The following is a 10,497-nucleotide window of genomic DNA, read 5'->3' as shown; positions in this document are numbered from 1 at the left end:
CCTTTTTATATTTCTTTAATTATAAGTCAACATTTTGAAAATAAATGAAATAGTTTTAGATTTATTGAAATATAATTTAATCTTTCAAAATAGAAATATTAATATTACTATTTGCTAATTTAATAGTTAAAATTCGAATAGCTAATTTTCTCTTAGAAATCTTCCATTCTCTTAACTAATTAATGAATATAAAATTATAAGAAATTAATTTAAATAACATTGCCGTCCTATTAAATACTACTTTCTTCTTGCTTCAGCTAAAATTTTCTATTTTTAGTTATTTTAAAGTAAAATAAGTACAATTAAATAAAAAGCCCAGAAAATCATAAATATTACCAAACATTTTCTTCCGGTTACAAAAATTCAACTAATTTTTAGCTAAAACAAATATTTAAATAATAAAATCTAAGCTTATTGCAAAAAAATTATGTAATTATTCTAAGACCGATCAAATTGATTCTAACTGAACCATTGCTTTTCAATATCATCCAACGTATGTTAATCAATGTTAAAAAAAAAACCTTTTTGCGGAAATGTTTAAGCTTATGACGATCTAAGTTATTGAAGCCATTTTTATGCCTTACTTTAGCATTATTTTAAGCTTTAAAAACTTATTCTAGTCTACATTTTTATGTAAATACTTTTTAAATTTTTTACTTCTTTTTTCTAGTTAAAATATTGAAAAAGACATTAACCCCTAGAACTATGCAATCGGGAAATATTGAATGGAAATATGAAAAGAAAAAATAATTATTAAATACATATTGTTATACTGAAACTGTTATCTTGATGTTGTTAAACTGTTCGCAAAATTTAAAAGTTTCATATTGTAGTTTTACCACATATTTTATAGAGACGATCGATGTATCCTTTTCTAATCAAATCTATTTGAAAACAATGGTATTTCCATTATAATAAATATTGGTATGTAACAAACTTTATTTGAAATTTTTTTTTAATTTTTAAGCTTCTCAACAATCTTTTTGTATTCAGTTTCAACATCTTCATATTCTTTTTCTAATTGAGACAAGCGTTCTTCTCTTGTAGGCATACTTGCCGTGATCCACTGCGTATCTAGACCAGCTTTTTCCATTCTTTTTATATCGCGTAACTGTTTGTGATGTATTATATTTAATCTCCTTTTAACCTCTAAACGAAAACTTCTCAAATCTTTTGGATCGTATATATTTGTATGATAGTATCTTAAAATTTCATAAATTTTTCTGCATTGACGCGGATTTATCTAAAATTGGAAACAACATAATATTGATTTAAATTGAAATTCATATAAAAATTAGTTTTACTTTATGTTTCTCTCTAGCTTCCTTAATCATTTCTTTTGAGAATCCTTTTTTAATTTCTTCTTTCGAAAATGAATTCAAATCTTTGCATAATTTTGAATCAATATAATTCCGTATTCTGGTAAAATCTTCCGATGGATCTTCTACAGTAATATCAATAACATTTTTTTCCCCTTCATAAAATTTATAAATAGTGTTAAACATTTTAGTTCCTAAGCCTTTTTTCTGAAATGGTGGAAGGATCAACATTTGACTTATTCTTGGTCTAATATGCTCTGGATATGCGTAATATTGATAAACTGTAGTGTAACCAACTGATGCATATTTTACATCGCCATCCGAACTTTTATATTTTTCGTAGCTACAAAATAACAAAAATTTTGAAATAATTTTATAAAAAAAAAATATTTGCCAATATTGCATATCTTGTACATACCATATAAAAAACGTCCATTGCGGATCATCTACATCTATATATTGTGCAGCGTCCACAAACCACAAAATGAAAGTTTGAAAACGATTAAAATACGAAACAAATTTTGAAGCTGTGTTGTCGCAATGGTATATTTCAAAATGTCTTTTTTGTCCCGTCTCCTCATCTTCATAGGTAAGCTCATCAAGTTTCTCACCAAAAGGGCGAAAGTTTTCACTATCTGCAGCTTTTAAGAATTCTTCTAAATTAATGTAATAACATCCATCCGGCAATTTTGATGCTAAAATATTCATAACATCATCAGATTTTAAACCTTTGCTACCAACTTGGTCTTCCACTCGACTGATATAAACCATACCTATTAAAACGAAATTCATGTTATTGGCAATTTAAGTACATTTATCACAATTGTCTAAAAACTCGCTTACCAATGTAAATTTGCATTGAGCCAGCAGTGTACATAATAGTAATTTTCAAATCTTTATAACCAAAAATATTTTCATTTTCCCCAAAAATCTGGTGAGCCATTTCAGGGTGAAAGTTTAAGGTCGGATCATTGACGTCATCTCTGGTTCTGACTAAAAAATAAAAAAAAGATGTGTAAATGAAGAGGTTCGTACATACATATCTACATTTGCTCTTCAACCTTTAATTCAAAATATTATGAAGTGGTGATTTCTTTTAAAAACTAATATTCTATATCTAAATCAGAACATATATCATAAAAATGATATATTAATCTCTAAAACAAATATAATTAACAAAAAAAGTGCAATCAGGTATATATTTAATTTCACATAACGTACATATATCTGAGTACATATCTGAAAAATAATAGTTCTTTTGATATTGTATAGAATCTCAATGATTTCGAAACAGTCAAATTATAAATTACCGCTCTTTTTCATGCGGTTCCTTCTCTTCAATCTATTCAATTAGCGTTATTAGCGACAAACATCTTACAAATATTCGTTCTTTTGTATTTTCTTTAAAAATCTTACCTAATTTGAATTCTACAACTTTAACTGCATCAGATACTAGGTCTCGCAGCTCCTCAATATTAATATCCGTCATGTTTGGAGGCAAATACAATAATATACATTAAATAAATAAAATATTGTATTTTATTTTAATCTCCTTTCGAGTTAGTACAATACTGGAAAAATAACCCAAACTTTAAAACCGAATTTTTGCAAACGGCGGGATTTCAGCTTTTTACAAAGTTTTATAAAGAAGAATGAATTAAAGTAGGTACAATGTAGAGCATTTATTACTTAAGTCTATTGTTTTTTTTCTTTTGATTATTCAAATGTCAAAATTTCTTCTTACAGTACTGCCATATTCTTATGAATCTTAATAAATATTACCAGACTGTAACTATTAGGGGTGTGTATATTTTTCATTTTATGTTGAAATATTGTATTTTTTTAAATTCGCAAAATTAAGAAAAATTTTAATAAAAATGGATTACTTATACCTCCTAATAAATAAAAAGCTGATTTTCCTTGTTTTTTATACCCTGAATAAATATTTGAGTATTACGTATTATATTAAATGCGATTTATTTCTAGCAGTTTTTCTGATTCGCAAAACGATTGTTTTGGCGAATTCATTAAAATGGTATTTTACCTCGCAATTTTTTCGGGAAAAATGGCACGAATCGGATTAAATAGATTTCTCAAAAAATTTATTTCATGGAAATAGAAATTACTATGAAAAGAAGGTAAAGCAAATCAGATTAACGGTATTGCTTTAAATTAATTGTAATAAATTTTAAAACAATAATTGTAATATGAAAAATAAACGTTATGAAAAGCGTTTTTATAATATTAAATTTGCAGCCTAGGTGCTGCAAAATAGAATACCAACAAGAGCGTACAAGATAATGTACTAGTCAATTCATATTAACTTGGTAACGTAACGTAATTATAATGCTTTATTGTAATTATAATATTTTATGAAAAGATTAATTTATTACGCCCATTCGCATATTACAAGGTAAGTATGTACAAAAGTGCATTATATAATTAGTTTTTCAATATTTTTCTAATTAATTAAATAGAATAATAATAATAGTTATAGACACATAAATGTACATACTTGTTTACACATGTATACGTATTTATCAATATGTGAGCAATTTAAAAATCCTATTACGCATTAGCTCCTAAATTCATTATACAATGCTTATATATTAATTTTCTTCACCGCTTCCACCATCATCACTTCTACTTTTATCGGTACCGCCATCTCCATCACTTCCACTTTTCTTGTCACTACCACTGTCGTTTCCTCCTCTTTCACTTTCATCATTAGATTCTTCATCTGAATCTCGCAGAGCTTTACTAACTTTCGTTTTATCTATCTTTTTACTTCGCCTGGCTTCAAAATCAGACCCGTCATCTTCATCCGAAGAATATATAGCAGCTCCTTGTCGTTGATTTTCCTCTTTTTTGCCTTTTTTATTATATTTGTTTTTAATAGCATTCAATGATATTGCATTTTCGTCATCACTTCCATCTTCTTGATTGTATGATGAATTTGCTCCAGCTGATTGTCCAGCACCTCTACCTCCAGATGCACCGCTTCTTTTTGGTTTAATGGCATGTTGTTGACGCATGGCTTGACGTAATTTCTCTTCTTCTTTTTTGATATGATATAATCGGTCTGCTGTTGGGTCTTTACCGACCTGTGTTAATATTTTTATTCCACTCGTCTTTTGCGATCGATCAGCCAAAGACATAGTCATTTTTCGATGTGTAAATGATTCAGTAGAATGGGGTCTAAAAGTTAGTTTTGTTCTAAATACAGCCTGACCTTGTAAACCTGCCCCTTGACGAATAAATAAATGGTTGTGGTCACCTTGGAGTGGTTGCTTGTAAACATCAAATATTTCATTTCCTAAATGTAAACTCATACTGCCATCTGACCATTTAACAAAGCGTGCATTAGATTCTTTGACCGTTTCACCTTGGCGATTTATAACATCCCGCCATCGTATCGTATTACTGACTTTTAATTTAATTCGCTGCCTACCCTCTTCATCCATAGTCTCTTCTTCGTCAATTTCATCTTCATATGTCTCATGATCAAATGGTCTAGTTTCAACTGACAAGAAATTAGGAAGTTTTACGAAATGAATATCTCTACCAAGATCTGATACAATTCTTGCTATTTCAACGTCTATTCTTGTTTCAGGTATTGGTTCAGGTTCCTGTTTGTCTTCCTTTTCTCTATCAGGAGTGCCTGATCTGGATCTTCGTGGAGATGATCCGCTGCGAGACCTTCTAGATCGTGAGCTACGCCTAAAATGTGACACTTTTCAAAATTTTCTCTTTATTCCATTACTTTACAATTTACCTTGAGCCTGAACGTGATCTAGATCTAGATTTTGATTTAGATCGTGATCTTGAACGTGACGGAGTACGAGATCTGGATTGCGCACGACTACCGCTACGTGATCGTTTACTTCCCTTACTTGCACGTGACATTTGTTCATCTTCGTCTGATATATCATCAGCATCACCGAATAAAGCATCAGCTGTTATTCCATCTTTTTTGTTCGACTAAAACAGAAGATGTCACATTTATATTATTTTTACAGCCATAAAAATATACCTACCTCTTCTTCATCAGTATCTGAATCTATGATTTTAGAAACTTTTTTCTTTTGTTTAGAACTTTCATTTTCATCTTCAGAATCAGAGGCAAGTGGACGCTTTCGTTTTTCTTTTTTACCAATTTGACTTCCTGAGCTTTCAGAAGCACTTCGAGTTGAACGAGGAGTCCCACCTTTTGAGCCAGTTTTAGATCTTGATCGTGAACGAGATTTTGATTTACTTCCACTGCGTGACCTTGCTTTGTCATCTATTTGTAAAGCAGGAGATTGAGATCGTGATCCTGAATGAGATCTACTTCGATTGGTTGCAGGTGTTTCAGATCTCCTGCTTTGAGGAGTAACACTTCTGCTTTGATTTTTTCCTGATCCATGAGACCCTCTACTGGCAGATCGACGTTCTTTCGATGGTGATCTATGGGATTCATGGCTAGGTGATTTTACATTCTCAGCATCTTTATCTCTTGAAGAACTTCTTGATTTTTGACTGTTGTGAGATTTATCACTATGATGACTTCCTTCACGAACATCATTTGGACTTGGAGAATGATTACTTCGATGGGAGCCAGTTAAAGGAGATCCAGATCTGCTTCTCGATGCAGAAGTCCTAGGAGATTTTTGTTCTGGAGCAGGAGACTCAGAATGGACTTTTGCAGGTGAATGTGAGCTTTTTCGTGAGCTTCGAGTAGCATGACTGCCAGATCTATTACTTCTGGGACTTCCTGAAGCACTTCTATTACTACCAGATCCAGAATTCGACCCATCTGAATCTGGGGTTCCACTTCTTGAACGACTCGCGTTACTTTTTGGAGATCTAAATTGCATTAATTTTTAATATCAAAATAGTTTCAATTTACAATTATTACTCTTGGTTATTTTCTACAGAATATCCAGGTGTGGGAGCAACTTGAGGTTGAGGACTATAGCTCCGGTCAGAACCAGAATCCGAACCTGAATCTACAAATTTTTAATATTCATTATTATGCAAAAATGCTATACGTATTTAATAATAATAAAATTATAAATCAATTACCAGAATCCTCTTCAGCAAATGTCATTCTCTTTTAAAGATGAATTTAACAGGAACTATTTAAAATTAAAGAAAACTGATATTAGAATTGAAATATCAAACCCTAAATAAATTTGTAAAACAAAAATAAGCGGCGTTCACAAATTCATATAAAATCAAAATTTACGATATTACACCTTTATGACATTTGTCTTTATTAACAGTTTTGATGAAACAATATTGCCAGTATGTATTTTTTAATTTTTTATAAGTGCGTATCGACAAATATTTTGACATCACACAATAATATAAATACGTACGCTTTTGATTGCGTTGCCATTTTTTTTTGCATCACGATAAAATTAATATTAAAAACGGATTGAAGGGGCCGTGCATAAAACGCAATACATTACATATGTAATTAAAACTTGTTAATAATAGGTTTTCGAATCTAGCTCATTATTTTTGTTTTAACTTTCGGAATACAACTTAAAAAAAGATTTTTTATCTATTTCCTTTTTAAAATTTTTCATCTTTATCTCAATGTTTTTTCGTTCCTGGCTCTAATTAGAACTAAACATGTGAAAACAATATTTACGGTGCATGAAGAATAAAAAACTTTTATTGAATATAAACTCATTAGAATTTTGAAATTTTTATTAGAAGAAATAATTCAAGTGTTTGTATTATTTTCGCTTGTTGTTTCAGATTTAATTTAAGATTTTAACGTTCATGTTTCGTTATATTTCTTTTACTTCAACAAGCAAAATATATATTAATGTATTTATTATTAATTATAATACTGTACGAAATTGTTATTTTTTTCCTAATTTCACTTTATCCTTTCGTAAATGTCAGATGAATAAGATGAAAAATATCTTGGCATGTTATTCGTAACGACAACATTTAAGCATTTTCATGTCGTATTCGCGTAATCTACGAGGATTGTGAATAACTGTCTAATGAGATAAATACTATACGTCAATATTTGACATTGAAGTACAAGTACGTATTTGCGTTGTACAATTTTTGAAAACATATGTCACTCATTAATAACAACCAAATTGTCAATTCTTCTAGTCAGAAGCAAGTATTATAAAACATTATTATTTACCAAAAAATATTGCGTACAAAGTTTTTTTTTTCGAAAGAGTTAAAAATAAATAGTTCAGGCGGGAAAAATTATCAAATAAATCAAATGACTTAAATTTTAATATGTTTAAATTTATCACTCGTCGCCTAAAGGAAACCGTAGATGGAACTTGCTACTTTGTAGATTCCGCCAAGGTAAATACCAGTTCGTACGAAAATAAACGAAACAATAGGATTTTTTTTTCAATAAAAGCAAAATAAATTCTACATCGAAAACTTTCAGGCTTGGGTTTGTGGTGTAGCACAACAACAAATTCCACATAATGATGTGAGTAATTCATACCACGATAAGCAAGCTGGAAGATTTTGTGAAAACTTTAAACCTCACGGGCTACAATGCAGCTTTCAAGAAGCTTTTGGAAAACATATAGGTTTTCCAAAAAACTTTAAAATAGATGAGCAATGTCAAAAATTTTCTCATACTAGTTCCAAAGGTTCTTCCTCAAGCAATAGCGGCAAAGAGAGCGGTCAAAAGTTTAGAGAGGCGGATCAGTTACGAGGTGACATACTGGGTGCTTTAACATGGGTAATTATTTTGAAAGTAATCAGGCGAAAGTAATTACAAATTCTTTTAAAATTTATCTTAATAGAGTGGTGCGATAATGTGTGGCTGGTATGCTACTCAAATTCTTTGTATGCAACGAAGAAAATTTGGTTGGGAAAATACTAGCCAAAACCGGTACATAAAGTATTTACAAGTTTCTACCAGAGCCGTTCATACTAACGTTATTGACTCTTATCTTGTCCGAGCAACACCAATTTTAAAACCTGATATCATTAATAGTCAGTTTATCGAACAAATCCCAAAAAGAGAACGAAGCCCATCGATCAGTTCTAAACTAACTGAAGAAGAATCCATCTTTGAGAGCTTCTATTTGAAAAATTTGGAAGACATCTCTTTCGGTAAAAAAGCTAATGCAGACTCTCCAAAATTAGACCTTTTAAATAATTCGTCAGGTGATTCTGGATCCACTGCATCGAGTTCTTCGAGTGTAACTTTTTGTGCATTTATAATTTAGAATCAAGTAGTAATATATGTATATATCTTTTTTTTAGCGTCAATCAGTTTCTGAAGCTGTGAACGATCTCATCGATTATATTGGAGATTGTGAAAATAACATGGCTTTGGAATACATTCATATTGGTGATTACAAGAAAGCTGTTACCCACTTAAAATTAGCTTCGAATCATCATCATCCGGGTGGAATTTTTAATTTGGGAGTTTGTTATGAAAAAGGTTTGGGCGTTAAAAAAAGTTTACGCCGCGCAATGGAATGCTATCAAGTGGCGTCTGGCTTAGGTCATCCTACCGCAATATTTAACTTGGGAGTATTTTATGCACAAGGACTTGGCGGTTTGAAACAGGACAGAAATGCAGCAGAAAAATGTATTACAACAGCCGCCAAGTTAGGACAACCCGAAGCTATAAATTTTTTAAATTCTATTGAAAGAGAAAACTTAAACCAAGCTTCAATGGTAAATAAAATTCAGTTGAAACTTTAAGCAATTTGGTCAATGAATTCAAAACATTAGTTCTTATATTTTTGTTAATCTTTAAAAGGATATTTTCGTTTCTTTAAAATTTACATAAAAAATTTTTTTAATGTTCTTAGGATTTAGGAAAATGTAAATGAATTATTGTCCAATAAAAATTTTTGAAAAAATACTGTACAACTTGATTTGAGTTTTTTTAATAAAATAGTCATGAAATTTAATTCCAATTTGTAAAGTTCTAAAATTGTATTCATATTTGGATTTTTTGGACGTATTTATGTACATATATGTATACGTGTGTGGATATATTATACATAATATTACGTATATCTGTTGCATTGTAATTACAGTTTTACGAAATACTCTAAATACAATTGTGAAATCTAGATGTCAGATCAAACTGTTATTTTATATACAAACTAATAAATATACTTACATACATATGTACATATACATATACTTATTTTCTACTTACAACTTGTTCATACTTGCAAAAATATGATATTTATACATAACGGCATTATGTAAATCGAAAATAATTTCACCATAATTTATTTTTTTTTTGGCGGAATAATCCTAGGTGACCATATCTACTTTTTTTTGCAGGTATGACTCTTTTCATAACTTTACATACTTTTATTTTAATTCGATGACACATTAAATTTTGTTATAAAACAGATAATGAAAATAATTTTGTAAAAACACATACATACATACATACATGGGTCATTTTAAATACACACCTTCATACATAAAATATATAATGTAGATTATACATTAATAGTACGTAATCTATATACCCATTAGATTATTAAAATTATCTATACATATCCATACATAGATTAATAAACTATTAATAGATTAAAATTTTTATAAATAAAATATATAAATTTTTGCATAACTTATGTGTATATTATATGTACATATGTACTTCGTAAATTTGTTCTCAATATTTACGAGATTGAAAATACAAAGCTTTAAAAGCTCTACACTTATAATTTTGTACATAGATCTTTTAAAGCTCCGCAGTTCTAACCATGAAATTCGAAATTTCAAAAAACTTCTGCATCATGCATGTACATACATATATACATCAATAATATGAATTTATGTACATATATCAATTGATAACTATCAAAGTACATACAATATCAATTATATATTTTTATTATTCATTTCTTAGAAGCTTGAAACAGAATTTATTTTGGCATTTTCGCATTTTTAATATTTCATTTAAAATGGAATATACATACTTACATATACTATGTACAAAATAACTTTAAGCCTACGATGTTCTAATGATTACATAATGTATTTTCTTTCAGTTCAAATTTTCATATACATTACATATAATGCATCTCTTACATACAATATATACATATAATGTAGATATGTATTGCGAAAATTTTCTAAATTTCAAAAAAGATTTTTGATATTTTAATTGCGCTCTACTTAAGTACCGCATTAAAAAAATTTTAGTTACTTTCTTAAA

The 10,497-nt window shown here is 29.3% G+C and overlaps 3 protein-coding genes across 3 annotated transcripts; 1 reads left to right on the top strand and 2 right to left on the bottom strand.

The window, feature by feature from the left end:
• Window positions 1-466: 466 nt before the first annotated feature.
• Window positions 467-3,007, bottom strand: LOC129609684 (histone acetyltransferase type B catalytic subunit). Its single transcript, XM_055521779.1, has 5 exons — window positions 2,736-3,007; window positions 2,163-2,312; window positions 1,738-2,092; window positions 1,305-1,662; window positions 467-1,243 (listed from the first exon to the last, which is right to left on the bottom strand). Exons 1-5 carry the CDS (start codon window positions 2,806-2,808, stop codon window positions 956-958), a joined length of 1,224 nt encoding a protein of 407 aa, XP_055377754.1. The 5' UTR covers window positions 2,809-3,007; the 3' UTR covers window positions 467-955.
• A 692-nt stretch (window positions 3,008-3,699) lies between these two features.
• LOC129609613 (another transcription unit protein) lies at window positions 3,700-6,529 on the bottom strand. Its single transcript, XM_055521640.1, has 5 exons — window positions 6,384-6,529; window positions 6,217-6,307; window positions 5,357-6,164; window positions 5,095-5,300; window positions 3,700-5,039 (listed from the first exon to the last, which is right to left on the bottom strand). The coding sequence occupies exons 1-5, from the start codon at window positions 6,406-6,408 to the stop codon at window positions 3,929-3,931; spliced, it is 2,241 nt and encodes a 746-aa protein (XP_055377615.1). The 5' UTR covers window positions 6,409-6,529; the 3' UTR covers window positions 3,700-3,928.
• Window positions 6,530-7,409: 880 nt separating this feature from the next.
• Window positions 7,410-9,190, top strand: LOC129609722 (uncharacterized). The gene is made up of 4 exons (XM_055521832.1): window positions 7,410-7,646; window positions 7,735-8,037; window positions 8,102-8,503; window positions 8,568-9,190. The coding sequence occupies exons 1-4, from the start codon at window positions 7,575-7,577 to the stop codon at window positions 9,012-9,014; spliced, it is 1,224 nt and encodes a 407-aa protein (XP_055377807.1). The 5' UTR covers window positions 7,410-7,574; the 3' UTR covers window positions 9,015-9,190.
• The last annotated feature ends 1,307 nt before the right edge of the window (window positions 9,191-10,497 follow it).

The sequence above is a fragment of the Condylostylus longicornis genome, unplaced genomic scaffold, assembly GCF_029603195.1.
Source record: "Condylostylus longicornis isolate FDR11 unplaced genomic scaffold, ASM2960319v2 ptg000040l, whole genome shotgun sequence".
NCBI classification, from domain to species: Eukaryota; Metazoa; Arthropoda; class Insecta; order Diptera; family Dolichopodidae; genus Condylostylus; species Condylostylus longicornis.
Note: the sequence above shows the minus strand (reverse complement) of the source record. Positions and strands in the feature narration are given on the sequence as shown.

Coding starts and splice junctions, on each gene's coding strand:
- LOC129609684 (XM_055521779.1), bottom strand. CDS start 2,808: ATGACGGATATTAATATTGAGGAGCTGCGAGACCTAGTATCTGATGCA. Junction 1,663..1,737: donor CAATGGACGTTTTTTATATG/GTATGTACAAGA, acceptor GTTATTTTGTAG/CTACGAAAAATATAAAAGTT. Junction 1,244..1,304: donor AAGCTAGAGAGAAACATAAA/GTAAAACTAATT, acceptor TTCCAATTTTAG/ATAAATCCGCGTCAATGCAG.
- LOC129609613 (XM_055521640.1), bottom strand. CDS start 6,408: ATGACATTTGCTGAAGAGGATTCTG. Junction 6,308..6,383: donor ATTTGCTGAAGAGGATTCTG/GTAATTGATTTA, acceptor AAAAATTTGTAG/ATTCAGGTTCGGATTCTGGT. Junction 5,301..5,356: donor CAGATACTGATGAAGAAGAG/GTAGGTATATTT, acceptor CTTCTGTTTTAG/TCGAACAAAAAAGATGGAAT.
- LOC129609722 (XM_055521832.1), top strand. CDS start 7,575: ATGTTTAAATTTATCACTCGTCGCCTAAAGGAAACCGTAGATGGAACT. Junction 7,647..7,734: donor ACTTTGTAGATTCCGCCAAG/GTAAATACCAGT, acceptor GAAAACTTTCAG/GCTTGGGTTTGTGGTGTAGC. Junction 8,504..8,567: donor CTGCATCGAGTTCTTCGAGT/GTAACTTTTTGT, acceptor TCTTTTTTTTAG/CGTCAATCAGTTTCTGAAGC.